Below are 19,900 nucleotides of genomic sequence, written 5' to 3' on the forward strand. Positions count from 1 at the left end.
TATTACAAAAATAAAAGTACTGGACTGTTTTGAAAAATTTTAAACTAATAAACTGTAATAGTTATTTTTAACAAACCATAGAAAGAAAAAAAAAACTTAATTAATTCAATAAAATATATTGAAATACCACCAAAATGTGTTTTTTTTTGTTTTGTTGAAGTAAGGAACACAATCCAAAGGGTATTGAGAGGCATACACATTTCAAAAAAAGTAACATAAAATGTAGAGTACATGACTACATGTGGACCATGCACTTAAATAAGCATACCATAGAATACCGAGCCAAATTCAAATACACACGTACTCGATGTATTTCAACTTTCCCGCCAAACCAAAAAAATTCACCCGCCAAACACACGCCATAAAACCCTAGATCCAGTCTCCTCACCTTCCCGCCCACACACACACTCTCTCATTCTCACCGGAAAAAAAAGCGATGACGAACAGCAAGCGAAAGTCATCTGCTTCCGCCAAGAACACCGATCCGGCCTCTTCATCTGTTTCCGAGAAGAAAGCAAAGAGAGTTAAAGAGGAAACAGAAGAGGAATTATCGAACACTGATGCGGTTGAATCTCCGGCGGTTAACGGTGACGCTTCGGTTAGAAGTTCTGGCCGGAAACCGGTGAAGAAGGTGGAGGCTGTGGTGAAGGACGAGGAGGAGAGCCGGTTTGTTGGTGAACCGGTTGCTGCGGATGAAGCTAGACAGAAGTGGCCTCATCGTTATTTGGGAAAAAATGTGAGATTTTATTTTATATGCATAGTTAAATTAAATATGGATTTGTGTTCATTTTTTAGGTTAATTTGTTTATGTATGTTTATTTTATGAAGGTTTAGGGTTGGGGATAATTGGAGTGTAAATTAAATATGGATTTGTGTTAATTTTTTTAGGTTAACTTGTTTATGTATGTTTAGGGTTGGGGATAATTGGAGAGTAAAAGTTGTGTTTGTAAGCAGTTTTGATTGACTAGTAAACAAATAAACAACCAACTCATAGTGAAATTATTGCTAGGGTTTTGGGAGGGTGGAATGAGTACCAATTTTTGATGCGTACAATATAGTGGCTGGGGGAGTTAAAGCATAAGATATACAAATAGTGCTTATAATTATTCTAGTGAAATGTGGCTAGTATAAAGAAAAGGGAAAGTAGCACTAAGCCTCTTGAAATCATACTGTTGGATAGTATAATTGTGTTATTTTGGTATGTAGTTAATGACATAACTACCAGAATCTAGGACAGACATTGTTTATTTGAAAGTTTAGAAATTTAGCCATTTTTATGCTAATTTGTTTGCTAAGAGGCTTTTTGAATATTGGTGAATCTTCTTAACCAAGATCACTGATCGTATATCCATGCTTTCTGGCAATAGATAGAAAAATTTAGTCTCTGTTCATGTTATAATAAGCTAAATATGTGGTGTACTTATTAACTTGTTTGTTTTCTTTGGATGTTACAGAAGACAGTAACAATTCCTGAAGCCAAAGGGTAAGTTTCTACAGTTAGTTTTTGTTTAGTAGAATCAGTGCATTTTTGCTTTTAGGGATTTATTTGTTTTATATAATTTTTCTTTGTGAAATACAAGGTCTGTGCCTCCAAAAGAGTATATACAAGCTAAACGACACTTTACTGAAGCACTCGTTGATGGTCGTGTGCTTTTCAAACTCGGGGATGATGGTTATGTCCAGGTAAATTTTATTCGCTGGTCGTTTGTTTGTTATGTGCACTTTTCATGTTGACCAAAATTGGTATTTACAATATCATAACTTTAGCATAATTAACCATGATTAATTTATTTCTTATTTTAGGCTGGTGAGGGTGAAGATTATTACATCTGCAGAATTGTGGAAATGTTTGAAGGAGTGGACGGAGAACCGTATTTTTGTGCTCAGTGGTTTTATAGGGCCAAAGATACGGTAATTTTAGTTTCAACAAGATTAGCTAATTCACTATATGGTTTAGTGGTGTGCGTTTGCTCTAACAACAATTTCTATTTCAGGTCATTCAAGCTTGTTCTAACTTCATCGATGATAAGCGCATTTTTCTTTCTGAAATAAAGGATGACAATCCCCTTGATTGCCTTATAGAAAAACTTAAAATAGTGCGGGTTCCTCTAGATGTAAGTATTGCCTTTTAAACCTATTGAGAATTGAAAACCAGTATGCTATTGTTTATAACTTTATATCATGTCACTTATAACTTTTGTTGGTTTCTTTAGGTGGATGTGGCTACCAAGAGGGCCATGCTTGCAAATGGAGACTATTACTATGACATGTCATATTTGGTACCATTTTCAACATACCAAAACTTACCACCTGGTAGTTGCTAAATCTCTTTTTTTTTGAACTCTTGGTATGTTCAAATAAAAAATTATATTGATTTTGAACAACTATATTTGTATACAGATAACGAAGCAGATGGAAATGAGTCTGATTCAACTATATCTTCGGAGTCTGATTCTAATGTAGCTGTCACTAAGGTATCCAAAACTAAAGAGAACAAAAAACCTGTGATGAGGATGCTCGATCTCTATTCAGGATGTGGTGCTATGTCTACTGGCCTTTGTTTGGGTGCTAATATGGCAGATGTTAATCTTGTCACGGTAGGACTAAAATCTATAATTCTATATCAATTGTCTGTTTTTTCTTTAATATTCTTTATCATAATTTTTATTATATGTTTTTAATTGTAGAGATGGGCTGTGGATTTGAATAAGTATGCATGTGAAAGCTTAAAGCTAAATCATCCAGAGACAGAGGTGTGTGACATTCGCCAAACTTTATGCATACGCTTCTTTTTTCTTCAATTGATGACATTGCAAAACATGTTTTTGCAGGCAAGAAATGAGTCAGCAGAAGATTTTCTGTTGCTGCTAAAGGAGTGGGAGAAGCTCTGCCAGTCCTTTTCGTTAGTTGGAGGCGGTGATCCTATTACTGTTGAAAAGAATGAAACCGAAAATGCAGAGGATGATGAAGAAGAAGAAGATGATGACGATGGCCAGGATGAGGAAGTATTTGAAGTGGAAAAAGTTTTGTCTATTTGTTACGGTGACCCAAAGGAAATGAAGAAACGTGGGCTCTACCTTAAGGTATTTAATTTCATTTTGTTATCTTATACGTTATCTTAATAATGGTTTTTTGGTATGTAAATTACATTACATTTACATTTACATTATTTGCTGTTTTTACAGATCCGTTGGAAAAACTATGGCCCTGAAGAAGATACTTGGGAGCCTATAGATGGGTTGGGGTATGCAAATCACTTTTAATATCTAATTTTCATGTTAACGAGTACACGACTTCATTAGTTTAACACTAACACAATTTTTTTAATCAGTGATTGCCAAGATAAAATAAAGCAGTTTGTCGTAGACGGTTTCAATTCAAAGATCTTACCTTTACCTGTAAGCAGATATAATATTTTTATACTTTCATAATACACGTTAATGTTTAAGATTATTAAGTATTAATGGTTGACTATGTTTTCTAACAGGGAGATGTGGATGTCATCTGTGGTGGCCCCCCTTGTCAGGGAATAAGCGGATTCAACCGCTTTAGGAACAAAGATAATCCCTTGGACGATGAAAAAAACAAGCAACTTGTTGTATACATGGACATTGTAGAGTATTTGAAACCTAGATTTTGTTTGATGGAAAATGTTGTGGATATCGTTAAGTTTGCGAAAGGTTTTCTCGGGAGATATGCTCTGGGCCGCCTTGTGTCGATGAATTATCAAGCGCGTATAGGCTTGATGACAGCTGGCTCTTATGGACTCCCGCAGTTCCGGATGCGAATGTTTATGTGGGGTGCTAGGCCCAATGAGGTGATTTTTCAAACTTATATCAGGTTCTTGTTTTTGTAGTTCAACAATTCAACCTGTTTAATGTTAGTTTTCTATTGCAGAAACTACCACAATACCCGTTACCCACACATAATGTCGTTACACGTGGAGTGTCCCCTGTGGAATTTGAGGTATGATTTGGTAACTTTTTATTTTTACTTTTTTTTTGTGACCTGTCTTATTAAAAAGTTAACTTGACAACTGCAGTCGAATACTGTCGTTCATGATGATGTCAAGGGAGCTGTGTTAGAAAAGGAACTGTTCCTTGGTGACGCAATTTCCGATCTTCCACCTGTAAGTAACTACATGTTTTTATGTAAACAATTTTTGAAAACTTATGCATTAAGGTAAATGCTAAAACACATTGTTATACTCGTAGGTGACAAATGATGAAGAACGTGATGAAATTCCCTACAAAGAGGCGCCGAAGACCGAATTTCAGAAGTTTATAAGTCTCAAAAAGAAAGGTGAGCCTAGTGTTAGTTTTGTGGTACAACATTTTGTCTTTTAAACTACATATGATATTTGATATTATTTTTTCATTATTATTCAGATATGCCTGGATTTGTCGGCGAAGACTCTTCGGATCATCTTTTGTATGATCATCGCCCATACAAATTAAACGAAGATGATTATCAGCGCGTCTGCCAAATTCCCAAGAAAAAGGTTTGCTACATCTTTACTGCATTATTTCGACGTTAACTTATCGAGTTATCGTCATTACTCATTTCCCATTTTTTCAGGGTGCAAACTTTAGGGATTTAAAGGGTGTTCGCGTTCGCGATGACAACCGTGTTGAATGGGATCCTAACGTGGAGAGGGTTTATTTACCTTCAGGAAAGCCACTGGTGAGTGTTACACATGCACACACACATTCATTCATATTTATATTTAATATTAATTTTAAAAGTTATTTTTTTTGATAACAGGTTCCTGATTATGCTATGAGTTTTGTTGAGGGGCGGTCATTGAAGTAAATCATTCTACGCGATTACTTTTATACACAACTATATCATTTTACCTTGTTTTTCTTACTTTTATTATCTGATTAATTTGCAGACCCTTTGGGCGGCTATGGTGGGATGAAATCGTACCTACTGTCGTCACCAGGGCTGAACCACATAACCAGGCAATACTCCACCCGTTGCAAGACCGAGTCTTGACAATCCGTGAAAATGCACGGCTTCAAGGGTTCCCCGACTACTATAAACTTCTTGGCCCCATCAAAGAAAGGTCCAAAAACGCGTCAATAAGTTCTTTAACTTTTTAAAATTAAACATTGTATAGAATGATGATAACATTTTTTTTTAAATTTGCAGATACATGCAAGTTGGAAATGCAGTTGCTGTTCCAGTTGCTCGAGCGTTAGGCTACTCGCTAGCTATGTCATGCAAAGGTGCTGCTACCGAAGGACCTGTTTATACCTTGCCGAAGAAGTTTCCTAATTTAGAGGCGGTTGCAGTCGAGGAAAATTAATTATATAATAACTGGTGATTAGTTAGATTTGAGATAATTTATGCTTTGAGCCATGTTGTAATGTACGACTGATTACATTTTATCATTAATGAAAGCCTTCATTACTTCTATAACCTGTTATACATCTGTTATACACTATGCATATGTGTAAGTACATCTTATTCAATCTTCCATGCATATAAAAAGAGGCTGCATTGTGAGGTATTTGAACTACTGCATGATGATTGATCCTTGCTTGTGCTTTTATCATCGTTCTCTTCGGTCTCATCGGTCTCATCTTGGCTATCGTTGTTTTTACAATTCTTTAAGTTAGCTTGACCAGGCTTGAAGATAAACAACCCATAGCTTGAACCAGGGTTCAAGAAAAGCCATGCGTGCACGTCCCAGAAAACCTCAATCGGCTGCTTGTTAACCAAGATAGTTTGGTTACCGCGAAACTTCCATTGCAAGTTTGTTACGTGGATCAGTACAACCCCATCAATACTGATACACATTTCATGGTCGTTAGGCCCTGACGTTGAACTTTCCACCACGACGTCGTTATCTTTTCTATGTTTATCGAATTTGACTTTTGTTGTGAAGCGGTTCTTGCCAAGAGCGTGTTCTTTTTTAAAAAACAAGAGGGCATCGGCCACACACGGCTGCGATTTCGTTCTTTTATATACCTTCTTTTTCAAGTCACCCATTAACAACACAACTTGTTCATCACAAACCAATGCAACATAAAAATCCGAACATGGTTCTGGTGATCCTGAAAACTTTGCTGAACGAAGATCCCAATAAACGTCGATTTGAAGCCCATCAACCTCGAAAGTTTTGCAACTCTTTTTGCCCCAAAAGTGCCATGGCGCGAGATCTATTCTGCAGTTTTGACGATGATTGGGTTCCTTGCTGTCTACATAGATGGTTAATGAATGATTCACTATGTTTTTGGTCCAAACTGATGTCACGGTCCGCCAATGGCCGCCAATGTGTGCCTGATACATGCATGTAACACTGCTTTGTGCGGTTGATGTTGAAGGGTCTTCGCCTTGTGAAATTGGCGTTGTTTGATCCTTAGAGGTGAGATGAAAAGCCATATCGATTGCACGTAAATCCTCAATCAAACCATGCTTTTTAAACAGATGAAACATTAACACCAATGTTTTTGAGGAAATTAATGTTGGTTTTTGATCAAAAGATATGTAGCATTTCTTAGCCTTCAAATCATATGGTTTTGAATATATGAAAAGATTATCTGATTCCCAATTTCAAAAGGGAATTCAGAAATTGAAGAAACATATATGTTCTAGGCTATTTTTATATTTTATTTTATTTTTATTTTGCAAGATGAGTGAAATGTTTGGGGATGAGATTTCTTGGTGTGCAAGAAATGAGGGAGACATGAAACATGCACATAAATCTTCCTACAAATGAGTGTATAGAGATAAGGAGGTATATCAATTAGTTTCTTTAGATACATCTTAAAATAAATGGACAAATTAAAAGGATTTACCAATGGACCAACAAAATTTGAGCTCTATAAAATGTAATTAAGAGTATTCGAAAAAAAATATTTGTTTTAAAACATTGGCATGAGAAAACAAGGAAACTCAAAAAAACTTTAAAAATTTGAAAAACCTTTACAACAAATGTAATGTCACTTAATATTAACGATGAACAAAAGGGTATTGTGGTGATTTAGGTTGTAATGTTCAATACCTTTTATCACTCAAATATTATACATTTGTTAGCTTACAACTTTGTTTTTAATTGGTCAAATAAAGACTTTTTAAGTTTATTGTTACACATTACTATCACTTAAGCACGCTTGACTAAAAAGTTATCATTCACAACTAATTGTGGTGGTTCCGGTTCTAATATCCGACATCTTTTATCGATCACCACTATATGTTTTGTCCATAAGGACTTTACGAGTTTGTGTTTAATGGATTGAGTGGAGACTTTTCAAGATCACCCATCATAGAATTACTACAATTGCACACTTAAAACTATAAAGTTATATTCATTCATCCAAAACATTTTGGTGGTATATGAGGCAAGGGCGGACCTACGGTCACTATTGGGATGACGAGCGCCCCCTTTAAAAAAATATTTTTTAGTGTAATATATGAGTTAACTGTTAAAGCCTCAAGTGCCCCATAAAAATTTTCAATTGCTCCTCTTGAACTCTTAGATGATTAAAATAAAAAGAGAAAAACAAAATTCACAATCTGTCACCTGAAATTTGTGTGCAGATAGCGACCTCCGTGTTCAAAAAAGAAAAGAGCAATGAGAAAGATCATAGAAAAATAATTAAATAAATAACTTGTTCGTTGTTACTTTCTAACACAAGATAAACTAGTATCTGCTCGTGCATTGCAGCGGGACCATTAAATTGAACAAAAAGTAAATGTAAAAATGATGAATCACGCACGCACGTTACGGCGCGTTAACTTGCAAAAATTAGACCGAAAAAGTAAAACATAGAAAAAATAACTAAGCCGTATTAGGACCCACGAGTTTCGAGGGAGCTGCTAAACCATAAAAAAATAGATATATAAACATTAAGCCATACGCGCGCGTTAAAGCGTGTTAACTCGCAAAATCTAGAATAAATCGTAAAACGACAAATTTGTAAAAAATGTAAAGTACAGGGGACCAAAGTTGAAAGTGGAAAAGTATTGGGGTTCGTATAAGATTTTCGGGTTCGGGTCGGGTTGGACCCACCAACCCGTTTAGCACCCCTATTCAGTAGTATCGTAAGTTCCAAGGGTTAGGTCTCTTATCGTCGCCACACATTTCCCCCTCGAAAGCTGTCGTATACCGTGAAACTTCTTAATTGTAATCTCATTAACAAACTTTTTCACTCGTCTTCTATTATTAAACACTACTTCTTCGTCACTGGACGAATCAGTTGCATATGCGTCAGTAACCGATATTCTGACAACCTTTCTTCCGGTAGGTAACACTAACGATCTGCTTAGCATTGTAGTGTGTGTTTTGTGTTCTGTAAACTTAATTGAAGAAGAACAACGAGGTGAGTTATCCATTATTATTGGTTGACGGATTCTTGATCAAACAGACATTGTGGACTTATTTGGAGAGAAATGAAAAGGTGAAGATTCGTTAATGACAGAGGACAAATTAAAGAGGGTTAGAATACTTGTGTGAGATAGAAGATCAAAGTTCTATCAAAGTTGCAGAAAAAACTAAGAGATAAAAAGAGACATTAGTTGACTGTACTATTATAGTTATGGAAACAGCCTACATGCAACATGTGTGTATCATTATTAGAGATATTTTAGAGAGAGAAAGGGATAGGTACGGCCCTAAGGATGTAAAAATTTCCGAGCCCGATGGGTATACCCGAAACATCAAACATATGTATGTGACAGATATTGTAAGATCTTGATTTTTCGAGTATGCATATTAAAATTTATAATAGATTATAGAAAACCATATTACTATAATATTCTTTAGGCAAATTGGAAATAAATAATCCCAACTCACTGTTATTGGCCAATAATAATCTCAACTCATTTAATCACCAATAATAATCCGAACTATTTACTTTTGTTTGTAAAATACTCCCACGTTAAAAAAACACTAATTAGGTTAAAATATTGCTGATGTGGCTTAACATGTGTGGACTGACGTGGCTGGTTAACATCTTACCTGTGTATAAAATGATTATCAGCCTCATTTGCACACACAATCGCACTCTCCTTCAAAACCCTAATTCTACAAATTGGGCAAATTTATGGCTGTAAACGAGTCGAGTCGAGCCGAGCTAGACCTAGCTCGAGCTCGGCTCGAACTCGATTGGAGCTGGCTCGGCTTGAGCTCGAATTTCAAATCGAGCTGAGATTTGAGGCTCGAGCTCGACTCGATTAGAATTCGAGCTAGCTCGGCTCGGCTCGATCTAGCTCAAACTAACAAAAAACCGCAAAATTTACTACTTAAAAATGAATTTATTCATAGACTAAGGGCCATAATTGTCATTTAATTTAACCATATGGCTAAATATGCAAGTATAAATAGTTAATTCACTTTGTACATTCTCTTTACCTTCTTTTATAGGGGAAATACTCCCTTAGTTTTTGTTTTCTAAGCGATGTGGGACAAAAAAAAATGAAGGATGTAAACCTTATCGAGCCAGCTCACGAGCCGAGCCAGACCAAGCTCGAGCTCGGCTCGTTTACAAATCGAGTCGAGCCAAGCTGGCTCGTTAACAACCGAGCCAATTTCGAGCCGAGCTTTCTTCGAGCCTTTTTCGAGCGAGTTTCGAGCGAGCTGCGAGCCACGAGTTTTTTGAACACCCCTAGGCAAATTCAGTCGATTGTGTGTGCAAATGAGGCTCATAATCATTTTATACACAAGTAAGATGTTAACCAGCCACGTCAGTCCACACATGTTAAGCCACATCAGCAATATTTTAACCTAGTTAGTGTTTTTTTAACGTAGGAGTATTTTACAAACAAAAGTGAATAGTTCGGATTACTATTGATGATTAAATGAGTTAGGATTATTATTGGTCAATAACAGTAAGTTGGAATTATTTATTTCCAATTTGCCTATTCTTTAATTGGATAATCAGTAAAAAAGTTTTCAAGTTTACATCCTGTTAGTCCTAAAATCAAGAGCCGTCATATTTGAAAACATTTAAATGTTTAAGAATATATATTTTAAAAAATTTAGTTGAATTAAAATGGGGAGTTAACTGCCATTTTCGTCCCTGTGGTTTGGTCACTTTGGCCATTTCAGTCCATTTTTCAAAAATGCGCCATTTTCCTCCCCGGCGTTCTGGAAAGGTGCCATTTCAGTCCAAAAATCATAACCCAGTTAAGTCAGTTAGTAAACAAGGACTGATTGTGTAAATTTGTAACATAAAGGACTGATTGTGTAAATTTGTAACACCACCACCACTAGCCCTGCCACCACCACCACTCCGCTGCCACCACCACCACCACCACCGCCACCACCGCCACCACCGCCACCACAGCCACACCGCCACCACAGCCACTGCCACCACCACCGCCACCACAGCCACACCGACGTTCTCGTTTTATACATTTTCTGGAACGTTTACGTGCAAAACGAAATGGAGGATGCAGACGATGGAAGTGGTCGATTTGCCTGAATTCGGATGAAGTTGCAGGTTCCGGTGAAGTTGCAGGTTCCGGTGATCACAGCTCGGCTCCCTTCATCACCACCATTCGAAAGCTTCCGAAACAAGATCATCTTCAACGTTCATCTCCTGCAACTTCTGTTCGAAACATAACTTCCCGAAAAACCGATTCTGATTCCGCTCACCACAATCTCCATTCATCACTGTTGTTTCGACATAAGGCAACTGTCCGTTCATCATCGCTCAAACCTGCAACATCACCATCTTCTCCGGTCATCACTCCGAACATCATTGTTTTTCACCCCTCACTCCGGCGACCACCATCGTTCCGCATAACCCGACAACCTTTATATCTCCATCGCACACCTCGTCGTCGATCACTTTCACCACCGTAGCACCATTCTCCGACCACCCTTCTCATCTCCGGCTAACCTGCAACTCCGGTCACCATTGTTGTCATCATCGGACATCATTCCCGTCATTCATCATAATTACCATCATACCATCTCCACCGTTGTCACTGTTTGAAGCAACGTGAAACGGGTTTTGGTTTTGGACACACAATCTTTCATACAAGTTCAAATCTTTCATACACACAAAAACCAAAATGACGTTGATGGTGGTAGTTCCGGCGGTGGTGGTGGTGGCAGTGGCTGTGGTGGCGGTGTGGCTGTGGTGGCGGTGGTGGCGGTGGTGGCGGTGGTGGTGGTGGTGGCAGCGGAGTGGTGGTGGTGGCAGGGCTAGTGGTGGTGGTGTTACAAATTTACACAATCAGTCCTTTATGTTACAAATTTACACAATCAGTCCTTGTTTACTAACTGACTTAACTGGGTTATGATTTTTGGACTGAAATGGCACCTTTCCAGAACGTCGGGGAGGAAAATGGCGCATTTTTGAAAAATGGACTGAAATGGCCAAAGTGACCAAACCACAGGGACGAAAATAACAGTTAACTCTAAAATGGACATTAGGAACACATATTTTAATGTAAACAACATAAGAGTTTGTCCTCCATGTACTATTCTACACTTTTTATCAGGTGAAACCAGGTTTTACTTTATTTTTTTCTTTTGCTTGACATCTTCTTCATCATAGGAGTTAAAGTTCAAGGGGTGGTTATAAAGTTTTATGGGTTGCACTCGTAATTTTAACCCCTAACACTATAATTTTTCTGTTTGTTTATACCTTGTTTCTGCGCACCTTACTTTCCTTATATTTTCAGTAACACCTCAATTTTCAAAAGCTTAGGCTACAAGGTATAGTCCTTCAAGGGAGGATGATCCGCCACGTAGGCGTCACGTCATAGTCCTTCCAAAGATGCTCCATCCCCCAAAAGTAGAGGGTATGGGAGGATGGTCCTATTCATAGTCCTCCCCACCACTTTTATGTTTTTTTTAATCTTCTACTTTTTTTTAACATTTAACAAATAAACTAATAAAAAAATTATCATTAATATTAAAAGACATTACATAAACATAAAAAAAAATAAACTTAAAAAACATTATAACTTAAATTTAAACAGAAAATTTGAAAGGCCCAGGGACCATTGTTGTAAAAAAAAATAAACTTAAAAAACATTGTTGAATCCACAGGGACCATTGTTGTAAATAAGCAAACCTGGAACACCTTATCGCTTTGAAAGGCCGTTGTCCTCTCCGACGAAGCAGGTAAGATTTCGACGAACCTGGAAATTTAATTTTTTTTTATCTAACGGTTAGATTTAGGAGGGCCCCACAGTTTTGGTTCGTCGCCAACGTCCAGGAAGCGACACTGAGGACGGGGATCGGAGGGGGGGGGGGGCGGGTTGGTGTTGCTGCCGTCGCCGGACCGAGACGGGCTGAGGACGGTTCCATACCGTGTAGCCTTATATAATTAATTAGTTTTAAAGTATAGTTGTTTTAAATAAATACTAGGTTAGAACCCCGTGTATTACACGGGTTTACTAAATATAACTAGTTTAATACCCGTCCGGTGGACGGGTTACGCTAACAGCGTAACAATACCCCACATGTGTCATCCACTCCACCAATATCCCTTTTTAGCGCATCCACATCACTTACTACCACCAATGACTTTTAAGTTAAAAGGCATGGAGATCAACTATTCCAGAACATGAAATGAGGAAACAAAGTACCAAAATAAGTCATTAAATAACTTAAGTAACCTCTCTTTGGCGCAATGCAGCTTCCTTCTCGAAACACACTGGAATTTAGAAATCCAAAAATTATTCCATGAAAGATATCTTGAAAAAGGTAATAGTGAAAGAAATTAGAACAAACTCTTGATATATAATAAGCATTTTGGTAGAAGAGAAGTTCACCTATTTACATTTTTGCTTCCAAAGATATTTCTTCGGCAAGAGGCGGGACCTGAACGACAATACTTTCTAATGAGTACTTATGAAAGAAAATCTTGGGAGGAAAATACAACTACAAGAAATAGAATTTTCCGATTTTAAAAACACCTGCACCCTAACAAACATATTAAATATGATGCAAGAAATAGAACAGTACCGATTTTAAAAGCACCCGCACCCTGACAAACTTATTAAATATGCTACACAAGAAATATAATTTTACTTGGTTTAATATCAACAAAGTTATCTTCAGTACCATTACACACATGCAGACCATGAGATCTACTTAGAAGTTAAAACCAAAACTTTAAATGTAAACCACTTTTGTCAAGAATTAAATATATATATATTTTTTTTTGAAAAAGGGTGATTTCATTAAAATAAACTTAAGCAAGAAGCTCAAGTTTGATACATACACAGAAATAATGGGAAGACATCATACAGGAAAATTAGAAAACTTGAAATAACTCCATGCCTCCCATCTCAAATCCAGAAATCCAGCCCTATTTTTTACCCATATCAATGACCCAGCTTTAATATATCCAATAAGCTTTTGAATTGATGTTGGTTTTTTTTTAAAATCAAATCATTCCTTGATCTCCAAATCATCCAGCATGTTGTCGCCAGTACCACATGAACTGCCCTTCTAATTTCTTTTGACGCGTTGAAATTGTTGACATATTCCAGCATTTCGACTACGCTTAGGAAGTACCGAGGCAAAGGAACCTTCAGCCATCGGACAATGATGACCCAAACCTTTTGCGCAAATTCACAGATTGCTTTGACTCTCGTATCAACAGAACGCCTCTCTACAGATTGTTTCTCTCTGTTCGGCATCTGAGTAGAAAAACTCGGCATTTATTTCACTAGAAAATATCAACAGGCTAATTAATTAGAAGTAAAAAAAGGAAATTAATTTAGTCTCTAAATCATGACGCGAGGATTTGGATATTATGGATATGAATCGAGTCTCCAAATCATGGGGTAAGAAAGCTGGTCTTGGAAGTATAAGGCGCCACCAGGATACTCAAACCTGCAAATAAATTTGCTAAATAAGATTCAATTCAAACTTAAATCTATAATGCTATAATTGAGAACGATGAACACTAACAAAATCAAAGAACTGGTAACTTGATGATTACCTTCAACAAAGAATAGAAGATGAAGAAGGTCACCTGATGATTACCTTGACAAAACGTCACAAATTCAGTTGGAAAGAAAGCACGAATGCTTAGTGATCTCCTTGTTCGACAGGACCATAAGAATGTATAGTTTTCGAAAGAAAACAGGGAACATGACCTTTATTCCTCTCCTTTGAACGAATGCCTGGTGACCAAGAAAGCGCCACGGGATTTATTTTGATTTTTCAAGAATGCTTCAGTTGAAAATACGATTTTTTGTTTGCAGCCTGTATATTATATAGCAATACTCCTCAACTGAATTGAGACCAGTACCCATGTTTGTAGGAGGATTTAGTTTTAGTCATGGAGATCATGGGCATTAAGGTGGAGGTAACCACCTGCTAAAGAAACCGCAAGGAACCGCCCTGAACCGCCATTAGAGCGGTTATTTTTGGGAGTTTAAAGGGCTGAGATTTAATCTCAGCATGATCCGACGGTCGAGATTGATTCAAAAAGTGGTTAGACTTAATGGGAACCATATATATATATAATTTAATATACTAAATAATAAAAATAATATATTCTTAAAAAACTCGTGTATTGTATGGATTTAACAAATGTAATTTATATACCAAATAATAAAAAAAGTTATATCTTTAAAAATCTTGTGTAATACATGGGTTAAATAAATGGAATTTTGTATAGTAAATAATAAAGAAAGTTATTTTTTAAAACCCTATGTATTACACGGGTTGAATAAACCTAATTTTATGTATCAAATAAGAAAAAAGAAGTTATATCCTAAAAAAACTAATGATAATATATTAATACAAAATTTGGTTTTCGTGACAGTAAGAAAAAGTTATAGCAAAAAAAAAAAAAAAAACAAACGTTTTCGTTATAGGGAAGCATTCTGTTCCAATTCAAAGTAAGCTAAGATTTAATACTAATTTATTATTTCTTTAATTAATATTTTAATAAAAAAATAGAAGCATTTTGTGAATAACACGTGTCACACATGAATTGATAGACAAATATAGATTAATAATATTAACATGTTATTAAAATTTTATGCATGTTAAAACCAATAATGCTTAGGGTTTTCCCCTCTTCTAATTGTTACAAAATATATAAAAAACACACGATAATTGTTTTGATTAGTTGGCTTGAGATGTCATAAAAGATTCATTTCTGGCTAAAAGGGTAAAAGTGGTATAACCACATGAGCCAAAATCGTAATTTACTCTTAATATTAACTATATATTTGAACGTTTTGTTTAGTTTGATATCAAATAGATTTTACGAAACTTAAAAAAAAAATTAACTAATATTATTTATCATTTCTACATTTACAAGTTTTAAATAAATGGTTAAATTTATTGAGACTTCATAACATTTATAAGTTTTAAATAAAGGGATCTTCACAATCACAATATCCATCACGTATCGAGTATTATCCATTAGTATATTGAAATACTAGTGCTAATTCCCGCGAATTTCGCGGTGTTGAAAAATGATATGTTTCTTACTTTTAGAAAAAAATACATTATTGATCATAAAGAAACTATACGCGTGAACTTATTATGGAAATCTGAAGTTGAAGATTAAAGCACCACCTTCTGGGAACCAACACCACGCAAACAACAATATCTAAAGCGTTTTTCAATTTTAATGTTATAAATAAATTAAACTAAAATATTTCAAATTAACAGTTTGCACGAGATTGAATAATAAAACGATATAGTTATATAATATATGAATATTCTTGTAACTGAAGTTACAAATTACATTGCATATAACAATAAAAAATTGAAAATTTGTATACATGTGAAATAATCTCTCTTTATATACACGAATTTATTTCCCAATGTGTGATGTCCTGCCGTTTTTTACATATTCTTTTGCATTTTCCATTATGGATTTGGTCGACGGACATGTACTCGTCTAACAATCAATCAGATAATATAAAATGATTAGAGCAATCAAACGAAAGAATAAGCCAATAACCTGGTAAGCTTAAAAACTTTAATGGGAGTGGGGTCATACACATTCAAATACACATGAACATTTTCACTCTTCTTCTTTGTAGGAGTTATCCAACAAAACATCTTGGTTCCACCATATATTTATTTGACCAAAATATGAAAGTCTCACATAAATTCCACCAAAAATCCAATCTCTATTTTTGTCCAAAATGATGTTGCAGTATCCTTTTACAACACCTACCTTTCCTATAGAAATGACTGTCTGCATTTAGTTTTGAGTATTAAAACTAAAAAAAGTGAGAGGAGCTATGTTTATCAAATAATCATAAGAAAATAACAAATTGTAGATAAACATTTTTTTAAAGGCAAAGGAGATTTCATTCAAAAAAAAAAAGATCCTATAGCAAATTGCTATAGAAACCTTGTTGTACAGCAAGTTCAAAACAGATTACAATTCAAAGGACAACTATAGAACAACAAAAAGGGAAGAAAGAGTAAGTTAATGAATAAGAACATAAAATACAATAACATAACATAACTCAAAGGTTGATATTAGCATATCTCCATGTGTGCAAGATGCCTAGTTCAAAGTTCAAGGGCTGTAGATTCAATTGAATATCAAATATGAGACTGCTTATAATATTATTAATGATTATCCAAAATTCAACCAATCTATCTTTCATACTTCACAGTTCGTAGATCGTAAAACAATGAAAATCAATTTAAAGCCAAGAATTGACTTACCTTGAAACCATCCACCGAACCCTATATCTCTGAAATCATCATGTGCAGTATGCTTCTTCAATGAACCCTAGTTTGGCAACCACCACACAACCCAAAGAAGTTATTGATGAATGCATATTACTGAATTAGGATTCTGTTCATTTTAATACTGATGCATTTTATAAAAATTAAGAAGAGCTCAAGCATACCGATTCACCCACTATTGTTGGTATGGTAGCCAATGCAGATGCAACCTGTATTCTTATCTTGAAAATAGAAGAATCACCTTATGTTTTATATCCAAGTCAAAACACAAAATAATACATTGAAAGAAATTATAAAGCAAGAGAATTCAAGTAATAAAAAGATAGAATTTTGATGTTAATTACCTTAGCGCCATCCCTTGTAAGCCGTAGAGAAGAATCGATTAACAAAGAAATCTTCTTAGAGCACTCCATCAACTCTGTCACATTAAAGATGAATTAAGATAATTGAAAAAGGAACGACTAAATGGATGAAACCCATTAATGGTTTACTTCCAAATTTAAATTTAAAATAATGATTGACTTCCAAATTTAAAATCAAACACATTAATGACAAACTTCCAAATTTAAATTTAAAATAATGATTGACTTCGAAATTGAAAATTTAAAATCAAAGACAATAATGGTTTAATTTAAATTTAAAATAATGATTGACTTCAAAATTCAAAATTTAAATTTTAAAATCAGAAAATCAAATCACTAATATCCAATCCCGTAAATCAAGCAAACTTATTAGGAAAGTCTAACCTTGCCAAGCAAACCCAACTGACATGGTACCAATCCCTACACTTTTTTACCAGAATATCATACTTATTACCTATAATTTTTAACATCTTATTACCAGAATCTCATACAAAGTTTGACATGAAAATTAGTAGTAAACATTAAAATCAAATGTCTGACTAAATATATTACGTAATGTGAACAAATTATGAGGAAAATAACAGTATAACTTGTGAAGTAAGAACCCTAGGGATGAAATTAGGGTATATCGAAGTAAAAACATAAAAAACACTAAAAAGCAAGAATACAATTGAATCGGATAAATATCAACACCAAATTCTTAATAATGGATAAATTAGGGGTTCTTACCTGGGTGTGGATGACATTTGATTGACAAAATAGAAAAGCGATCGAAGACGAAGAAACCTAATTACCAACGAACACAAATCCAAAAAAAATAAACAATTGACTGAATGTTAAAGAATCATAAAAATCACTATGGTTTATAGAAATACTTATTTTTTATAATTAAAAGTATTCATTAAAAACCAACATGACTTCCTATAAAGAATGACCCTATTAGTGATCATACAAAATGTAACATTTGTGCCTGTAATCATCATGAACAGTTCAATTATCAATAAAACAATGTTATTTTATCCCAATGATTGTTTGATTGTGTTTTACATTTTTCATGTTTTGACTTTCGTTCAATTTCAAACTCTACATCGCTTTCTAGAGCATTATACGCAAACTGGTGCGTAAACGTACTCAGTTTAATGCGACAAATACTCCGGAACATCAACATACACTCAACGTACCTTAAATAACCTTTACATAACTTAGAAATAAGTTTTGAAGGCTTTGGTATAGCAAAAACAAGTTAATTCGCTTACAGGGACTAAACTTGACAAACTGCGAAAGTATGCCAATTTGAACTGTAACGAACATTCCGGAACATGCCCATAAGTTAAACATACCATAAATATCCTTTACATAGCTTAGAAATAGGCTTTGAGGGGTTTGGTATGCTAAAATAAACTTTTGGGTCATTCAGGGACTAAAAGTGTCAAAAAGTGCACAAGTTTGCACTTTTGCGCATAACTTACGTTCTGAATACATCCGGACGTCCAAAAATTTATGTAAGCATCCTTATATTATGCCTTAGTGTTTGGCATGAGAAAAATCCATTCGTCGCGTCATTTGGATCGTCTTTCGCGCTTATGCGCATTCCGTCGTAATTAAGCGAACATCGCGATCGTACGGCCAAACGAGCCAACATCCGGAACATTTTTGGGCATGTTTCATGTCCACAATGTTTAGGCATCATTTTGGGGCCTTAAAGATGGCTTTACAGGTCTTAAAAGGGCTGGAAATAGCTTAAAAACGCAACAGGGGCCAAATATGTAAATTCTGCAAGTGGTGCAGATCAGACGGGGCCAGGCGACCCGCGTAAGACCTGCACTCCCTTTCACGCGGGCCGCGTGAGGATGTCTGACAGAAAGATTTTGCATTTAATGCAAAATCTGGCCTTTCGTTCGATCAAGAGGCGATGCCTTTTCACCCAATGAAGGGCCAAGAGCCAAGTTCAGTGAATTTAACCACTGGACACATATACGCACGAGATCAAGGCACGATATTCGATAAAACGATCCTAACGGTTCCACTTTTCCTATAAATACCCCCCCTTAGTGTAAAAATCACAACAATCTGATCTTGAAGCTCTAAGTTGAAACCATTGTTTCATACCTGAGCTATTTGATCTAGATTAGCACTCGGGGACCCTCCGTAAGTCTTCTTTCGCTCTTTTATCGCTTTTCGAGTCCGAAAGTCAACGTTTTGTTGACTTTCTGCATTGACCAGCTTAGGGTCGATGCGAAGTTCATGGAACTTCATAACGTGAGCGTGATCACGATGGTTATGGTCCATAGTGACCATACCTACTGATCACCACGTTATCTAGGCTTAGTGACGAGTCGTAGTTTCAGCCAAAATGTGCATTCTTGCATATTTTGTAACCAAACTAATCGTGGGCATCAAAGCCGTTTGTTTTGATGTCAAACCTGTTTCTAAACTTAGTTAAGCATGTTCTAACATGCTTAGCTCGTCACGTTTAGTATAGTGCTTATATAGGGTCGTAAGGTAAGCGATCTAAACCATCGCTTATACTTTCGAACCCGACCCATTTGGTCGATCTTTAGGATCCGACCAAACATATTAGGTGACCATAGCTATAACCTTCCGAGGTTATACCTTGTGGTCGCAATATTAGGCGTTCCGAACGCGTTCTACGCGAATGACGCGTTAGGGTAGCGTAAGCTACCTAAACAGGTCGTGATGGACCGTAAGCACTTAGGTTAAGTTTCATTTTAGTATGTAGGCTTTGTTAAACCATATTACACGAGTCTCCATACTCGTTTGGTTTTCGAACCCGCGTACTGTCCGATCCTTCCGATTTGGTCCGGTATATTAACATAAGCTACCTATTAGGTGCCGTTGATATTCCGTGATCTTTAGCACTATTTGG

The 19,900-nt window shown here is 35.8% G+C and overlaps 2 protein-coding genes across 2 annotated transcripts; one reads left to right on the top strand and one right to left on the bottom strand.

Moving 5' to 3' along the window:
* The first annotated feature begins 400 nt into the window (after positions 1-400).
* Positions 401-5,424, top strand: LOC110911600 (DNA (cytosine-5)-methyltransferase CMT3). Its single transcript, XM_022156227.2, has 20 exons — positions 401-736; positions 1,455-1,483; positions 1,581-1,683; positions 1,804-1,911; positions 1,995-2,114; positions 2,214-2,313; positions 2,401-2,597; positions 2,688-2,753; positions 2,832-3,083; positions 3,186-3,244; positions 3,332-3,398; positions 3,488-3,817; positions 3,898-3,966; positions 4,043-4,129; positions 4,215-4,302; positions 4,389-4,501; positions 4,579-4,683; positions 4,765-4,808; positions 4,895-5,068; positions 5,155-5,424. Exons 1-20 carry the CDS (start codon positions 437-439, stop codon positions 5,309-5,311), a joined length of 2,568 nt encoding a protein of 855 aa, XP_022011919.1. The 5' UTR covers positions 401-436; the 3' UTR covers positions 5,312-5,424.
* A 45-nt stretch (positions 5,425-5,469) lies between these two features.
* Positions 5,470-6,390, bottom strand: LOC110911601. The gene is made up of 2 exons (XM_035984319.1): positions 5,631-6,390; positions 5,470-5,567 (listed from the first exon to the last, which is right to left on the bottom strand). Exons 1-2 carry the CDS (start codon positions 6,388-6,390, stop codon positions 5,470-5,472), a joined length of 858 nt encoding a protein of 285 aa, XP_035840212.1.
* Positions 6,391-19,900: the final 13,510 nt, after the last annotated feature.

This window comes from Helianthus annuus, chromosome 15, assembly GCF_002127325.2.
Source record: "Helianthus annuus cultivar XRQ/B chromosome 15, HanXRQr2.0-SUNRISE, whole genome shotgun sequence".
In the NCBI taxonomy this organism is placed as follows: Eukaryota; Viridiplantae; Streptophyta; class Magnoliopsida; order Asterales; family Asteraceae; genus Helianthus; species Helianthus annuus.

What these genes read in the sequence shown, in the direction of transcription:
- LOC110911601 (XM_035984319.1), bottom strand. Translation starts at nt 6,390, where the DNA reads ATGGCTTTTCATCTCACCTCTAAGGATCAAACAACGCCAATTTCACAA. An exon ending in GTTGTTTATCTTCAAGCCTG is followed by an intron (nt 5,568 to 5,630) that starts GTCAAGCTAACT and finishes ATGAGACCGAAG; the next exon opens with AGAACGATGATAAAAGCACA.
- LOC110911600 (XM_022156227.2), top strand. Translation starts at nt 437, where the DNA reads ATGACGAACAGCAAGCGAAAGTCATCTGCTTCCGCCAAGAACACCGAT. An exon ending in TATAAGTCTCAAAAAGAAAG is followed by an intron (nt 4,303 to 4,388) that starts GTGAGCCTAGTG and finishes ATTATTATTCAG; the next exon opens with ATATGCCTGGATTTGTCGGC. An exon ending in TACCTTCAGGAAAGCCACTG is followed by an intron (nt 4,684 to 4,764) that starts GTGAGTGTTACA and finishes TTTTGATAACAG; the next exon opens with GTTCCTGATTATGCTATGAG.